The following is a 17074-nucleotide window of genomic DNA, read 5'->3' as shown; positions in this document are numbered from 1 at the left end:
TGCCAGGTGTGGTGGTGACACTTGGAGCCTCTTCTGCCCCCAGGGTCAGGACGCACAGGGTGACCATTGCTAGAGTGCCTGGGTCACCCTCCACATGCCCCAGGCCTCTGTCTGCCCGTGTGTCTGTCTGTCTGTCCAGCAGAGGAAGTATGACCTGCACTACCGCGTCGCGCTCATTGTCAACTACCTGGGCCACTGCGTGTCTGTGGCAGCCCTCGTGGCTGCCTTCCTGATTTTCCTGGCCCTGCGGTGAGTCCACCCTGCCCCTGCTTTTTCTCTGCCCTCCCACGGCACCCCCCTTCACCTCTCCCATTCTCAGCTCCTCTCCGGGGTCCCTGGAGCCAACGGACAAAGGGGGCTTGGGGAGGTGCCTGGGCACTGACCGCTGGCAGGCATGCAGGAGGCAGAAAGGGAGCCAGCTCTGGGAGACCCAACCGTGGTCACCACGAATGGGAATTTGGCTCCTGGTGCAGCCCTGCCTTCACCCCAGGCTGAGTCTCTCCCTCGCCTGAGGAGGGGGTGGCAGGGGGCGCAGGCCCAGCTGACCCATGACCCCAGCTGACCCCTGACCCCTGCCCCAACTGAGCTCTGAGCCCAGGTGCAGCCTGTCCCGGCTGACCCCTGACCTGGTCCTCCCACAGGAGCATCCGCTGTCTGCGGAACGTGATTCACTGGAACCTCATCACCACATTTATCCTGCGAAATGTCATGTGGTTCCTGCTGCAGCTCATCGACCATGAAGTGCATGAGAGCAATGAGGTCTCTGGGGAGAGGTTTGGGGCCAGACGTGGGGGGCTCTGGGCTCTGGGGGCCCCCATCTCTCTTGCCCAGTCCTCGCGTGCAGACCCGAACCTGAGCTCACCTGCACCCAATCATTGTCCTTCCAGAGCCAGGGGTGGGGGAATGGGGCTCCAGGCCAGGGTCTGGGGAGCGGCACAAACCTGACACCAGACTTTGGTTTATCCTGTTCCACTCTCCATCTTGTGACTTCAGCACCTCCCAAAGATTCCTTAGAGAAAAGGAGGCTGAAATTAACCTCTATTAAGCTTTAGATCAATTCATTCCAATGAGAGACCTGTAGGGATTTCGCCCCCATTATACAGACATGGAAACTGAGGCTCAGGGAGGTTAGATGACGCTGTAATGATGCCTCTACATCTGGGCCACCAGGATCTTGAGCAGGCCAGCCCGTTAGCTGCCCACAGTGGATTTGTGTCAACCACTGTTGTACTGTGTCCAAGTCATAAAACCAGAGCCCAGAGTGGAGCCGTGCACAGAGCTCTTTGGCCCACCATTAGAGACTACTCAATACATGGTCTTTGGATGGCTAGACCTGAGCACACACCCAGCCTGGTTTGACGCTTCACTTGGCCCCATGTTGAGCCCTGCCTCAGCACCAAGGGAATTCAGTCAGTTTGGGGTGCCCTGCAGCCCATTGTTGGCTTGTACTGACAAGGCATCGTTAACTTGGAGAAAAAACAAGATTGGGAGGAGGGGATCTTTCGCATTCCACCTCAGCAGGACTTTCTCAGAACAGAGGAGACAGATGGCCGCATGGGGCCCAAGATCAGGGCTGGGACCATGGAGGAAAGTCACGGAGGCTGTGATCAGCTCAGCTGATTGATTATCTGACAGCCCGGCTGTTAGAGCCGGACAGAGTGGCGCTGAGCTGTCCAAGGGGACAGTCCGCTCCCCATCACAGGGCTCCTCTAACCACCAATCCCCACATCCTCAGCTCTGAGGGTGCCCTGGGAAATATGGCCAGGTAGGGTCAGCTGAGAAGAGCTCTGGCCTGAGGCCAGACCTGGCCGTGACCCACGGTGGCTCTGGGCAGGCTTGTCCCCTGAGGGAGGGGTAGTAGCCCTGCTCAGAGGGACAGGGACAAATTCCCCTCAGCTGAGAAGGCAAATGGCACCAACATTGATTTCTTGGCACCTGCCTTTGCCACCTCCATCTTCTTGAACCAACTTGAAAGATGGGATTATTCTTTTCTCTGCAGCACAGTGAGGTTCAGAGAGGTATGGCCAGTTGCCAGAGGTCCCGGTGTAAGGAAGTCTCCCTCCAGAGACGGCAGTGATCACACTAAGCCCAGAATCTCCTAAACCCAGAGATTTGGGAGGATCACCTCCACCGCTGCAGCTCACCTTCACAGACCCTGTACTAGTTCAGTAACAATTGTCTTTTAATTGACTCACTAAATTTTTTCTACATGAAATTTCATAGTCCATCCCGAAATGGAAGCCAGTCTGACTCGCTGTGAATTGAAGGTGACCCTCAAAAAAAAGTGACGGTGAAACACGACAGTGCTGTTCGATTCTAGCCTCTCCCTGCAGAAAGCTCAGAGCCAGACTCCCTCTTTCTTTTATGAAAAAGGAGATTAGAAAACACTGGGGAGAAGTCAGACCCCCTGGGACCAGGGGAGCCTGGCACTTTTTGAAAAAGTGAAAGAGAAAGGATGAAGCGTCCCAGAATGAGATTCGAGGGCGTTTAATGCCATGTCCATGACCCAGCTCAAACGACCTCCCCTCAGCGCCCAAGCTGTGCACTTAGGCCTTGGCCCCAGGCAGCCACTGACTGCTGCCTGCCCCGTGCAGGTCTGGTGCCGCTGCATCACCACCAGCTTCAACTACTTCGTGGTGACTAACTTCTTCTGGATGTTCGTGGAGGGCTGCTACCTGCACACGGCCATCGTCATGACCTACTCCACCGATCGCCTGCGCAAGCGGCTCTTCCTCTTCATTGGATGGTGTGAGGGTCCTGGGGGGACCTGCAGGGTCTAGTGGGGAGAGGGTACTGCTGACAGGGTCACCTCCCTTCATCTTGGGTCCAAGGATGGGACCACATTCCTGTCTACCATCCCCAGGACAGTCCGAGGATGCAGCCACTCCCCTCCATGCTGGAGAGGAAGAAGCAAATAGTCCCTCTGAAAGGACAGTCCACAAATAGCCTTCCTCTTCTTGCCTGGAATGGCCAATCCAAAGGCCTTTGTCTCTGGCTTCAAAAGAAAAGCTGGCCAGCTCCACTTCTCTATCAAAAATATCTCAGAAAATCACGCTGTCCCCTCATCTCTCTGACCTGCTTGGAGGGGATGGCTGAGAGTGAGGGAGGGATGGGGGCAGGAGTCTAGGGACAGGGCCCCTCAAGGTCATGGATGGCCTGCCGTTAGATAATTGGAAACAAGATCCTAGCCCTTTGTGGTCCCCCCCACACTGTGTTCTACAAGAGGGGCTCCTGACCATCTGTCTGTCCACTGCAGCTGTGTCTGTCCTTCTTTCAGGCGTCCCCTGCCCCATCATCATTGCCTGGGCCATTGGCAAACTCTACTATGAGAATGAACAGTAAGTAAGGACAGGCCAGCCGTGGGGCTCAGAGGGATGTTAGGTCAGCCACGGGGCAAGAATTGCAGCCACGCCAGGACAGTTCACTTTTCCATTGTCCTTAAATTGAGAAAATTTCCTTGGCATCCAGAGGTACTTATGCGATAGGTGTCAAGTCACTTTTGTTGAATTGAGTTAGGAATCGTGGTTCCTTTAAGCACCCAATGCACGACCCCCTTAGCCTTTGGTAAGGCCTCCTCCTGGAGTTGGATGCGGCAAGTCTGGCTCCAGGCTTTCAGCTCAGAGCACCTCCAACTGTGGCATTGAGCCTCTCACAGATGCCCGGGCCAGGCCAGTGGAAGCTTGTTTTATTCTGGCATCCCAGTCTCTTCCTGGGGTGCAGTGTTCCACGCTGGGACCCTCTCTGCACTAGAGACTTTGAAATACTCAGCCTCAGCCCAGATGATGGCAATTCTGCCTGCAGGTCAGCCAGGGAACGGCGGGGAAGTTGGGTGCCACCAGCTGAGAAAAGGGGGGACAGGAACGTCAGTCTCTGTATACAAATATTCAAGGGGTCTCTGAGGATGGAGAGAACGGATGGGATTTGGGAGCAGGGGGCAGGAATGGCGTGGGTTCTAAGAGCTCAACATTAGGAAGAGCTCCTAACGATAAAAGCTGCCCAGGAGTGAGAGGGCTGCTTTGAGAGGTAGTGAGCTTTCCATCAAAGGGGGTGTTCAAGCAAAGAAAAAAAAAAAACAGTGCTGGGAGGCTGCAGGGGAGAATCCTACCTGAGGCAATGTGTACTGGCTGACCTCTGAAGTTGCAGAAGACACAGAATTTCCTAAAGTCTGTGGGGCCCTTTCTGAGGTCCAGTAGGAGTTGCTGGCAGAGCCAGACTGGGTCCTGGGCCAGCCCTTCCCCCAGACCCTGAAGCTTCTTCACCCCCAGCATCCCCAAAGAATAACCAAGCCTCTAATAGCAGCAAGCTTCCTTCCCTGGGTGAATGAGGCCAGGGATCGGGCTAGGAGAAGGCTCTTTGTGCGTCTGAGTGCCTGGCACAAGGAGAGGCGGGTTCCAAGCAATGCGGGAACAGGTGGTACAGGCGGTTGGGCCCTGGCCAGCGAGGGGGAGCCCAGCTCTCCATTCATGAGCCTCCTGCATGTCCAGCCCTGGGCCCAGCATCCTGGGATGGGGTGAGTGAGCAAGGAGGAGGAGGAGGAGACCCAGGGCCTGCCTCAGTCTGCCTGGGGAGACCAGACCCTCCATGTAGGGCAAAAGGCAGCCCAGGTATGAGCCAGGGTGGTCAGCTGTCCACCCAGGCTTCGGGGGAAGGAGCAGCCATGGAGATTGGATCTCAGAAAGAGTCGAGGCAGAGGACCTTGGCCCCGAGGCTGCAGTGGTCCCCGGGCTGTGGTTCAGCAGGCCACTTACAGCCACTCCATCTTTGCAGGTGCTGGTTTGGCAAGGAGCCCGGCGACCTGGTGGACTACATCTACCAGGGCCCTATCATCCTCGTGCTCTTGGTAGGTCCTCAGTGGGAAGTGGGACAGGGCTGGGCACCAGGAGGACAGCAGAGGACCCACCCAGCAGAGATGCTGGGGAGGGACAGGGTCTGGATCGCCCCCCCCCACCGCACGCAGTCTGTATGCACTACCCCGCTGCCTGGAATCCCGCTCCCGGCTCTCCCTTCCTCACGCTCCATGCCCTGATGCGGCCCCCTCCCCTCTCTGGCCCTCAGGTTCTTTCTCTGGGCGGAGAAAATCTGACTGGCAGATTTCTAGTGCCTCCGACATCTGACATCCCCTTGCCAGGTACAAGCCAGGCAAGGGGGCAGCTGGTGGCAAGAGAAGGGTCCGCGGGATTCTGTTCAGCCCAGACCTACATCTCCTTCTACCTGCAGCGACCCCCTCCAGGGCCCAGCCCACCGCCCCCAGCCTGGAGCAGTGGGACGAATGAAGTGTAATGAGCAATTATTCCTTAATCCAGCTCCCCGCCCTTTGCCAAATGTATTAACATCTAAGGTATAATTGCCGCCCTGTCTCTAAACCACAACGAGCTTTAATTAAGGTAGAGTTTAAGTAGAGGCTGCATTCTGCAAGAAAAACGAACCCATTATATATCATATAAAAAAAAAAAAAAGACATACAAAAAAAGCACCATAAGAAATTGGCACTTATGTAAGACTTATTTCAGGCTTGTTAATTTCAGGCTCCTGTATGTACCACCTTCCTTAAAGGGCCACCTGCTCCCTGTGGGAAGCTTGAGAGGGAGCACGACCCCGCTCTTGCACACAGCAGGTGCCTAATGGGGGTTTCTTTGGTCTACCATGGAGACAATGACTCTTTATCTCTTTTTATTTCCTTACTCTCCTCCCTTTTGTAACTTCCTCAGGGATTCATTTGACCCCCCATCTTTGGAGTGTCCTTGATGTATACGAACCGGAGATGACTAGGAAGGTTTTTTTACCCACTGCCTGAAATTCCACCATCAGGGCTCCATTCATTTCAGAGATAGAAGCCAGTCCTTGTCAGCAGTCAGAGGGGGGAATCATTGTCCTTGGAGTCCTAGATGCAATGAGTCACTGATTCCCCTCTCCACCAGTGTGAACGGAAACCCCATGAGACCCATCCCCTCCCTGCCAGCTGCTGAGAGCCCATCCTGGAGGGAGAGGGCTTCTGATGAGCCTGGGACTCAGCCAAGGAAGGCTGGCTTGGGTGGGAAGCGAGCCCCCTCTGCAAAGATGCTGGACAGCAGTGAGGAAATGAACAGAGAAGGGGGACAGGCTTGGAAGGCCCAGTGACAATACCCAACTCCCGCCTCCTCTCCATGCCCCCTTCTCCGGTTCCACCCTCACCAAGAGCCCCGTGCTTGTCTTTCCCTTTGGACCCGGCCCACACCCAGCTATATGCATGGACAGGGCTTCCAGTTTCCAAGCTCAGCCCTTCCAGAAGCTCTGTCTTTATTACTTCCAATCCTCACATCCTCAATGCCTGGAAGTAGGGATGGTGCTCCCCGTTTCACAGATTAAGAACCTGGGAGATGAAACAGCTGCCCAAGGTCATCACTAATAGCTAGCTGAGCTGAGACTGGATCCCGCCATCCTTTCCTTTGGATACCCTGCCACCCCTGGCCTCCCCCAGCGGTCCACAGCTGTCTGAGAGACCCGTGCTCATTTCTGGGTTCTGGGAAGTGAGTTGGCTGGCTGGGTTTGCAGGAGGCTGTTGTCACTGTTGTTGGCGTGGGAAAGGCATGAGCTCAGTGCTTTCCATGAGTATTTGAACCTGTGTCAACCTTCCCAGACAGGCTCCGTGGCTATCCCCACTGGACGGACAAGGAAGCAGAGCTCAGAAAGGTTAATTAAGTAATTTGTCCAAGGCCACACAGATGCCAATTGGAATAGCTGGAATTAGAGCCATGCGACAAGGACTTGGCGCCAGATGTTCATGTGGGATGTGGTCCCCGGAAACACAACGAGGGGTGGGAGTAGAAGACAAGGAAGGGAGGAAACCAATAAAGGTTAAGAGATGAGCAGGCTTCTCTGGGGCAATACGTAGAAGAGTCTCAGAACTGACCCCTGGTCAGGAAGCTGGGTTACTTTCCCATACGCTTCATGCCCCATCAGTGGAGGTTGTCCTGGGGACCTTGAATCCCCACATTTCCAGCTCCCCTCTCCCCGTTTTCAGGCTGAGCTAGCTCCCCTGGCACCAGAGAAAGCCCCAAGCTGAGAACTGTCCCCTGCAGCTACAGGTGAATGATGTGTGGCACATGAGGTCTGTCCGGTGAAAGCCTTGGCTCTTTGTTCCATGGGTGGCGTCTTCCCCAGCAATATCCCGGCTGCCCCTGTTCCAAATGCAGCTCCCAGGGCCTCCACCTGCCACTGAGAATCTCTGGGGTGTGTCCAAGAGCTGCATTTGGAACAAGCGCCTTTGATGTGCATACTCTAGTGGGAGAACCCTGGTGTCCAGGGGCCTTGTGAGCAGGGATGTGAGTTGTCTGGGCTTTCTCTGCGGCCCAGCCAGGGCCCTGAACGCAGTAGGACTCAGGACTTGGGCCTTTGAGACTCACCAGGCTCCACAGATCCAGGTGGGCAAGCAGGCTAGCTATGTCGCTGGACTTGGTGAATGTGCGCTACAGGAAGCTGAGGCTGGGAGAGGTGGGGAGAGGGAGCTGAGATGTGATGGCAGCACCCCAATACCCAGAGCTGGAGGGGAGCGGAGGACACCCCCAAGGGCTGGGTCTACCTCTCCCAGCCTGGGTTTAAAGGACAGGAGGAACCGTGTCTGAAGCCAAGGAGGAAGAGATGTCAGTCCTCCTTCCTCCCTCCCTGCCCACCTCTGCACATGCGCAGACAGGGAGGGTTTGGAAACCAGGTGGGAGGGCGGTGTCAGTGGCTCCCTGGGGAAGGGAGGAGGAAGGTGCCTGCAGTGAAGTGAGGTGGAGAAGATGTTGTAAAGGGGGAGGCTGGGAACGAAGCTCCTAAGGAAAGAGTGACTTTGGGGCTGCACAGACCAGCCTGAGGTGGGGTGAGAGCAGCATGACCAACTCCTGCCTAGGGTGAGCAGAGGGAACAAGGCCTTGTCTCCCAGACCCTCCACACCAGCCCCTGTCCCTGCTCTTGCCTCAGCACATGGAACAGCGCCCTCTAGCCCAGAGGTGCTCAGCAATTGCTTGTTGACTAGATGGATGGGTGGTTGGCTGGTTAGTGGATGTATGTACGTTACCTGTTGAGTAAGTGGGTGAGTGGGTGGGTGGGTAGATAAACTGATGAATGGAATGTTGAGTAGATATTTAGGTGGATGGATGGATGGATGGATGTTACACGTTAAATAAGTGGGTGAGTGGGTAGATAAAATAATGAATGGATGGTTGAGTAATATTTGGATGGATGGATGGATTAATGGGTGGATGGATAGATGGATAAGAGTGGGTGGATAACTGAGTGAATTGGTTAGTGGGTTTATGGACGATTAGTGAGTAAGATTTAATGCAGGGAAATGTGGAAGAAATGAGAATATATTTTGACTCCAACAACCTCTGTTCTCACAGAAGTCATGAAGAATCAGAAAAGGTCAAGTATTTTGTATCACTTGTATGAGAAAATTAGGATCGGCCTATGTGTTAAAGTGACCTCATGATCCAAGGGAAAAGACCAGAAACCCAGGAGCTGGAAATTAGATAGGCCTTAAGAGGAAGCAAGGCGTGGCAGGCCGTGGGCAGCCCTGGCTGAACGCTTCCACCACCCCTCACCCTGGGTTCACCACGCTGTGCCACTGTGGTCACTGGAGCAGCAGGCCGTGGCTGAGGAGGGAGCCCCCCCAGGGCCCCAGAGCATCCTCAAGCTTAGGAGCGATCTAGAGGCCACAGGGACGTGTGTCCCGTGATGTCTGCCTGTGTCCCCAAGCCTCAGAACTTAGGAGGCTCCAGAAATGACGGAGTCTCAGGACCAGTACTTGGGAGGGGTGTGTGTGTGTGTGCATAAACACACGCACATACTCAGACATGTGCACACACGTGAGCCAGCAGACACCCCTGGGCTAATATGTATCTCCTTCTGACCCATGGGTACTCTCCTGTGAGAGATCCCCAGGGTGTTAGGCATACAACACTCACTTTCCTGTCTACTCGCACTTGGAGATGGATGAAGAGAGACACAGGTGTGTCCGTGTCCCCAGGTCCACACTCACACAGGAACGCACCAAGGCAAACACACAAGCACAGAGCACAGACCCACGGGGAGCATTGAGAGGGCAGCACACGGGCACACAGACAAGCCGACACGGGTTAACAGGACACTTGCACACCCACAGAGACCCCATGCAGCACAGGGCTGCCCCGGGAGGCCACACGGGCAGGTCCCGGGGAGAGGCTGGGAGCGGCAGGCTCCGATGCTGAGAGAAGGCCCAGAATGAAGATAAATGAGGCCCTTCCAGGAGCCAGCTGCTGGAGTCAGCCCAGCAGCCTGTTCATCTCCATTGCCTCAGGCGTGTCTGCGAAGAATCTAGAGATTTCCTGGGTGCAGGGGATGAATGGTGAGAGATTAATCACTCCTCCCAGCAACCGAGTTATTAATCACTCCATCTGGCCGGGTCTGCTCCACCAGGGCAGGGCTGTCCTCTGTCCAAAGGGCCTCAGGGAGACCCTCAGTTGACAAGTGGGGTCCCTGCAGCAGCGGGGGGCGGGCGGGGCAGAGCTCTGGGTGCCTCAGGAAGGAGTGACCTTTGTGCCCTTGACCTTTGTGCCCTCCAAGGCTGCTTTTCCTCCCTCGGGTTAGGGTGTGGAGAAGCAGGCTCTGGAGCCCTCAGGTGACAGGGGACCCGGCAAGTGGGGTACCTGCCTGCCCCGGTGAGGGAGGAGCAGAGGCCTTGGGACCCCAGGCAGGTGCTGGGGTGAGTGGGGTGGGACGTGGATTCTCAGTGGGTTACAGGGGAGGCGGCTGTCTCTCCGCTCATCCCCACCTCGTGGTCCTTCCTTTTTCCCTCTCTGCCCCCTGTCCCTCCAGATCAATTTTGTATTTCTGTTCAACATCGTCAGGATCCTAATGACAAAGTTACGAGCATCCACCACATCGGAGACGATCCAGTACAGGTGAGTGATGGGTGCCTTGACCCTCAGCAGGGGAGGAATGAGGAGGCCATCTGGGCCATTCCCCTGCCTCTGGGCAGGGCCCTCTGAGTCCTCACCCAGGGCCCTCGCTCAGGCTCCCAGAAGAAATGCCAGCGAGTGAGGCCCCACCTGCCTCCGGGGCTCAGATGGGTCTTGTCACCCTTCCCCCCCTCCCCAGGAAGGCGGTGAAGGCCACCCTGGTTCTCTTGCCCCTTCTGGGCATCACCTACATGCTCTTCTTCGTCAACCCTGGGGAGGACGAGCTGTCACAGATCGTGTTCATCTATTTCAACTCCTTCCTGCAGTCGTTCCAGGTGGGGCACGTAGTGGGATGCGGCCACAGGGAGCGCCCCTGACCTGGCGTGCTCAGGCACCCGTGCCCTCGCTGGCATGGTTCAGTTCGTATGCACTGAAATACAAGCACGTGCACACCCTGAACCCAGGCCCTGGCCCCGTCACTCCCACGCCAGGGCCCAGGTGGGCCCACCCCCGACTGGGTCAGGGTCACCCTAGCCTGCACCTCCTGCAGGCCCAGCCCCTGCTCTGAGGACTCATGGCAGCCTGTCACTCGTGGAGGACCCCGGTACACCTGCTCCACGATGGGGGCGCCTACCCAGCTCTGAGCCTCCGGGGTCCTGAGTCAGAGTGTTCCCCCAGTCATCCTGTCCCCGCTCCACCCGCCGACCCCCCAGGCAGAGTGGCTCCCTGAGCAGGTCACTGACCTCTCCCTCTTCCTTCCCAGGGTTTCTTTGTGTCTGTCTTCTACTGTTTCTTCAATGGAGAGGTATGACACCAGGCCCGGGAGGCCTGTCCTCAGACCCCACTCCAGGGAAGTTCAAGGGGAGCCCCCCAGCCTTTTGGGCGTCCCTGGTTCTGCTCAACTCTGCTCTGGAGAAGGGAGGGGAAGTGTGGAGAAACCACCCAGCTTTGGGGAGCCAGGAATCCTGCCTGAGGGACTCCAGCCAGTTTAGAAGGTTGACTCTGCAGGTCAGAAACGATATACCGATTCTCCCCGTTGCACGCGGAGAGCTGGGTGGGCAGGAGCCCAGGCCACAGGGGCTCACAGAAGAAGGAGGCCAGGACACAGGTGATGACAGGAGAGCGCTTTCCAGGAGCAAGTCAGGTGTGAGCCGTGCCTCCAGGCCTTTATGGACCCAGGGAGCAGAAAGGCACCAGCGCATCCCTTCCTGTCCCCTACCGCCGCAGAGAAGTCCACACGCCTTTGGGTGGGCTCCAGGGAGCAAGGCTCTGGTGAAGCTTGGTTAGCTTACGAGGCCCAGAATCCCAGCGCGGCGGACTTGGGGGAGATGTTCACTCAGGCTTGTGGCGGGTGAGGACACGCAGTGGGTGCTGGGGCAAAGAGCAGACACCCTCCCAGGGCCCGAGAGCTTCCAAACACCCCAGACGAATGCCAGTGCCATCCTGAGGCCTCTTCACCTGCCCGTGCACAGGGCAATGGTGGGGTCTGCATGCCTGGGTCTCTGTCAATTAAAGCAGACCCCAGATAGGAAAGTCCAACAGTGGAGACCGGCATGTGCTGGAGGGCAGGGAGAGAAGGAGCCACTAAAGCAAGCAAACAATGAATGCTTATGGAACAGTTATTCTGTTCAACCGTGTGTCAGGCTAGCATGTGGGAGACATGATCCAGTTTGCAGAAAAAATTCTTCCACTGCAATACAAATGAGAATAGAACAGCACCAGTGACGGGCAGGTCTTGAAATGACTAGATCTCCATCTCAGCTGCGTGCTGTGGTAAGCAATGCAGGTCTTTCAGGAGGTAGAGGAGGTCAGGGCTGCAGAGGAGGTGAGAAGGACCGTGCTTTTGGAAACAGCCGGTCCCTGGATGTGAGGGTGGCAGTCAGGGGGGCCATCCCAGCCTCCCTTGATGGCCCTGCAAGGGGCAGGGAGCAGGGGAGGGGACTGGCCGGGACCCAGGATTGGCCTCCACAGGCCCAGCTGAGCTCCTCCTCCCCCGCAGGTGCGCTCGGCTGTGAGGAAGAAGTGGCACCGCTGGCAGGACCATCACTCCCTCCGAGTCCCCGTGGCCCGGGCCGTGTCCATCCCCACGTCCCCCACGCGGATCAGCTTCCACAGCATCAAGCAGATGGCCGCTGTATGAGCCCTCCGTACCCTCACCTCGCCCATCACTCCACCATCGGGGCGGCCTCCCCATCCTCCTCCAGCACCTTTCTCTGGGTTCTCCTGGCTGCGCAGGCTCTGACGGGGGCAGAGGGAGGGGGGAGACCAGCTCTCCAGGCTGGCAGGAGGGAGGCTATGCAGCAGCATGAGGGGCTCCCGGGAACCAGGGCCGGCTGGACCCCAAGTCTCAGTGCGAGAGGGAGCTGAGCCGAGAAGTCACGGGAACCCCCGGAGGAGAGCGGGTCACAGGTCTTCAGGCATTGCCCACACCAGCCTCTCTGGCTGGATCCTCACTGTCGCCCTGTTCACAGATGAGGAAACTGAGGCCCAGAGCCAGGGAGGGGCTCCCCAAGTCACACAGCTAGTTCATGACAGACCTGGGGCTCCTTTGCCCCACTCACGGCAAGGGTCTTCCCACCAGCGGCGGGTGATGGTTGGTCCCACCCCCTGCCTTCTGCCTCTAAGTTCTGTGGCGCCCTCTGCAGTTGGAGGGAGGCACAGCAGCTGGAGTAAGATTCATTCCACTGGCTTCGTCCCAGGGACTCTCACTTAGAGAAGCCTCACCTACACCCCATCCTCCTGCCCCTTGGACCCTTGGAAGGATGCTGCCTCCTTTGCTGAGAGCCCTCTTCTCAGCCCAGTCCACCGATTCAGGGCCTTGGGGAGGGGCAGGTGGGGAGGAAGACGTTGCCAGGGCAGCCGTACACGCTTAGACCAACCAGATACATGGTGTAGGACGAAACGGGGAGGAGACGCCTGGGGGACGACAGGCTGGGAGAAGGAGTAGGGTAGAAATAGCAGAAACCAAAGTACGTCTTAGGTGACTGGAACTAATCCCTCAGCCCACACCTGAGCCTGGGCTTCAGCCTCCCCTTCAGAAACAACATCTCCACTGTCTGTGAAATAAACTGTGCCTCTGTGGAAATGCGGCCTCCCCTCAGGTTTGAAGGCGTGCTGTGGGCCAAGGATGCTGGGCTGGGCCCATCATCATTTGCAAAGACTCTCGCCCTGGCCTGGGGCCGGTTCTCCCTCTCCACCTGTGCCTGCAGGTCTGTCCCTTATCGTTTGCCCGGGCCAATAGCTGCCCCTCCTCCCCAGCTGAAGGCAGTTTAATTCAGCGTGAAGGAGAGGCCCAGCTCCCCTAGCAGGCCATGGCCCATTCCTGTTCTGGAATCTGGAGGGAAATGTAGAGCAGCTCCCCGCCCCCCCACTGCAGTCTCTGGGAGCCACAACCAGGGCCATCTCCATCTTGGCCTCTATCCGCCCTTCCCTCCAGGAGAAGGTGGGAGGCAGGGGGCCGGAGGAGCTGTCAGACTGGGGTTCAAAAGGGCTTTTGCTCTAGGTATGCCGCCTCCCCCATTTTTTAAAAATTATGTATCCCATCTTGCACATTTTTAAGTTGACATCTAATATTTTTCACATAAGTTTTAAAACTTGTGAGGGATGTGATTTCTGGCATTTGGTAAATATTTACATTTTAAAATAAAACTGCCATGACCCTTTAAAGTACATCTTATGAAATCCAGACACAGCAGTGATTTGATACTCTCATCTATTTAAAAACAAAAAAACAAAACCCACAACCTGCTCTTCTTTAACAGTTGGAAATTTTAGGTTGTTCCTTTTCTCTTTGAACCTATATTTTCATTCCATTCCCCCTACAGAATTGTTTTTGCTACTGCAGCATTTTTTACGGTTGCAAGATTTTTATCGCTCAACCTATCATACTTCTCTGCCACAAATATATATTTAGAAATCGGAATTGAAATAATTTCCTGTGACCAAAGATTCTAAGAGTTTTTTAGAAAGTCATCTGGATTGAGTTATTACAACTAATTTTTTTTCTTTTTTTTTTTTTTTTTTTAACTTTTGGGTTTATTTATTTTATTATTTATGGCTGTGTTGGGTCTTCATTTCTGTGCGAGGGCTTTCTCTAGTTGCGGCAAGCGGGGGCCACTCTTCATCGCGGTGCGCGGGCCTCTCACCATCGCGGCCTCTCCCGTTGCGGAACACAGGCTCCAGACGCGCAGGCTCAGCAGTTGTGGCTCACGAGCCCAGCCGCTCCGCGGCATGTGGGATCCTCCCAGACCAGGGCTCGAACCCGTGTCCCCTGCATTGGCAGGCAGATTCTCAACCACTGCGCCACCAGGGAAGCCCTACAACTAATTTTTGATATAAAATATAATGTACAGTTGATTAAAACAACATAGATACTAAAAATTTTTATAAGTAATTGTTAAACCTAAAAAGGAAAATACTGAAAGGAAAATTGTTAAACCTAAAAAGGAAAATACTGAAAACACATCTTAGTGAAACAGATAAATTAATTATTTGTGAATCTATGGATGAATCAGGATTCAGCATCATTTTCTTTTTCCATTTTTATAGCTCTACATGCTGAGAAGCCTTTCACACAAATAAGGAGATGTCACCCAATTCTCTGAACTCCTTCTGAGATGCGTGCCCAAAATTGCATAGTGATTTATCATTACAAATGATCTGTCAGCTGGCCACTTGATGAAGTCCTCTTCAAATTTGGCTGGGAAAAATGAAATGAAAAACTCAGACTTGCCAAGGGCTTTGTTGTCTGGAGAACTAGCTCCTTTTGTGGTTCACCCGGGGCACCTGGGTGCCCTCTGGCGCTTGGGCCGGGCGGTGCACGTGTGAGATACGCGGCGCCGTTTCACCCCTGTGCGTCTGAGAGGGGTGGGGCGCCCTGACTTAGTGCGTCCCCTGGATACAGAACCCTTGCGGGTCTTGGAAAGTCTTCCTTCACCCTCAGAGGCAACACGATGGCCGCTTCCATTAGCATCATCGGGGGCTCTTGCAAATGGCTCGGCCCCAATAGGCCACTTGGAGAGCCCTGCAGCCGGAGGAGCTGAGTGCTAACTGGAGCAGCGCAGAGAACTCAGGCCTCCGCACGGCCTCAGCGCCAAGTCCTGGCCACTCATTACCCCACGGGCCTGCTCCCTGGAGCGCCCCAAAGTCGCTAACCCTCGTGCAGCAGGGCTAGCAAAAGGGAGCAGTTTGACCTGCTCCCTCTGAAGTTGGGAGAGGCCCCTCCTCGGCCCTGTGCTGACCATGCATCCCCTCATCACCGGGGCCCCTGGTCACGGCCCCGCTGAGCTCTGGCTTTGAAATGCCACCAGAGCCATTAGGCCCTCACAGCCATTAGGGTCCTACACTCATTAACCTCATTCGGCCCCTGTTCCTCGCAGCCAAGCCCGCTCATTAGCGTCTGCTTCAGTGTAGACAGCCCCTGGCCTGCTGGCCTTCCTGGAAAGTGGCCTCATTAACAGACTCTCCTCTTTAGCAGGCAAGTTCCCAGACCCCTGTGCCCTTAGGCTCTCCTGTTTAACCCTTTCAGCCCCCTGATTTATAAAGCTGGGGGAGACTTGAGACCACAAGGGTAGTCCTCACACCAGCCTTCCGGCTCCACTGCCAGCGAGAGACCATGGAAAGAGCCCTGTCCCCAGCACGGCTGCCACCCCCAGCTCATCATCAGAGTCGGGCTACAGAGTGCCTGCTGGGGTATGAGCCCATAAACGACACATATGTCAGCAAGCATGGCAGGTGATGGTGGGAAGTGAAACACAAGTCTGACATTTCCCCGCTGGGAGGGTCCGTGTAAGGTGCTACCCAGCGAGGCTGAAGCCTCTAGACCTGGTTTCCTGTGGAGGAGATGTAACTAGCAGGAGAACAGAAAAGGGACTTAAGGTGGAGTTAAGATGCAGAAACTGACCGCCAGCACGTGGACTTACATAGAGAAGGAGACACACACAGAGGCTCACAGGCATGGCGGCAGACACCCCTGGGGCCACAGAGGGGGGCCCAGGTGGACACAGACCCCTAGGGACGCACAGAGGTAGACCCAGACACGAGACACACACATGTCCATCAGTCAGTCATTCCCCATTTACGGGGCACCACTGTGTGCCCAGTATGGAAATAACACTCTAAATAAGACAAGGTTCCCGTTTCAAGAAACTCAAAATCTAGTTGAGAAGAAACAGCTCCCAAACAGTACAAGGTAAAAACAGGAAAAAGATCGGTGCTCTGCATCTCTCCCCGGGTGGATTTCTCAGTGTCCGTTTCTGTCTGTCCTCGTGGGGAAAAGGGGTCAATCAGCCTCTGCAGTCGCCACCTTCCTCAGCCCCCTGCTTTTTCCACATCTCTGAGCCCGTGCCCTCCAGCCAGACAAGGTTCATGGGACACAAAGCCTCAGCCACCCTCCCCTGTTTCTTTCCCACTTCCCTTCATCCAAGCCCGGGAGCTCCCTGGACCGACAGACACAGACCCAGTTCGCTGCTCTTCCTTCCTGAGTGTCTCCAGAGCCCCGTGGGCAGATGGGGCGCAGGGGCAGTGAGGCAGCTGGATGAGAAGGGAGCTGTTACAGGAGAGACAGGTGAAGGGCACCCTCAGAACAAGTCGTCCCCTTTACATGCCTGGCGCCATCGTGAGGCAGTTCTGGGGTCTGCGAGGCCCCGGGGGAGTCATTTCCTAGAGTGACATTTTCATCCAGGGTCAGGGAGAGTTTGGTGGACAAGAGCTGTCCCTCCAGCCCGGGGGGCCTGGTTAGGGACCCACTGCTCCGAGGACACCCAGAACCAACGGAGAGCAGACTTGGGGAAATTTTATTTCCAGACTGGGTGGGATCTAGGAATCAGCGCTTTCAACAGTGTTTCGGTTGCTGTCTGGTGTGGGAGCCACTGAACAAGGGAACATCTCTTGTTTCTTCTTTACAACACACACACACACACACACACACGCACACACGTTTGTGTACTATAGAAAGGGAAAGTGAGTGACCTGCTTTTCTGGAAATCTTGAAGGAGGGGCAGCTGCAGCAGGAGGGAGAGAGGCAGGTTTAAAACATGTAGATTTGTTCATCAGAATGCTCAGTATGGTTTCCAGGCTCTGCCGCTAAGGTGCCACTAATTCTCCGGAGGGGGCGCCCCCTTAGAGATGGTAATTAGCAGGAGGAATGGGAGGAGCGTGGGCTGAGATCACTGCCC

General features: G+C 55.6%; 1 protein-coding gene across 7 annotated transcripts in view; it reads left to right on the top strand.

Moving 5' to 3' along the window:
• The window catches only part of CRHR2 (corticotropin releasing hormone receptor 2), a 44463-nt gene extending 31479 nt beyond the window's left edge, over positions 1-12984 (top strand). For 3 of the 7 annotated variants that reach the window (XM_082397976.1, XM_082397974.1, XM_082397979.1), the window contains 9 exons: positions 143-249; positions 642-759; positions 2595-2748; positions 3278-3338; positions 4768-4840; positions 9817-9902; positions 10099-10234; positions 10663-10704; positions 11899-12984. In XM_082397976.1, coding sequence (XP_082254102.1) covers positions 143-249; positions 642-759; positions 2595-2748; positions 3278-3338; positions 4768-4840; positions 9817-9902; positions 10099-10234; positions 10663-10704; positions 11899-12039 — 918 coding nt within the window. In that variant the 3' untranslated portion in view covers positions 12040-12984. Of the gene's footprint in view, positions 1-139; positions 250-641; positions 760-2594; positions 2749-3277; positions 3339-4767; positions 4841-9816; positions 9903-10098; positions 10235-10662; positions 10705-11898 lie in introns of all 7 variants that reach the window. The other 4 variants (XM_082397975.1, XM_082397973.1, XM_082397978.1 and 1 more) reach the window with 2 other exon arrangements.
• The last annotated feature ends 4090 nt before the right edge of the window (positions 12985-17074 follow it).

The sequence above is a fragment of the Balaenoptera borealis genome, assembly GCF_965194805.1.
Source record: "Balaenoptera borealis genome assembly, chromosome: 7".
Taxonomy (NCBI): domain Eukaryota; kingdom Metazoa; phylum Chordata; class Mammalia; order Artiodactyla; family Balaenopteridae; genus Balaenoptera; species Balaenoptera borealis.
Note: the sequence above shows the minus strand (reverse complement) of the source record. Positions and strands in the feature narration are given on the sequence as shown.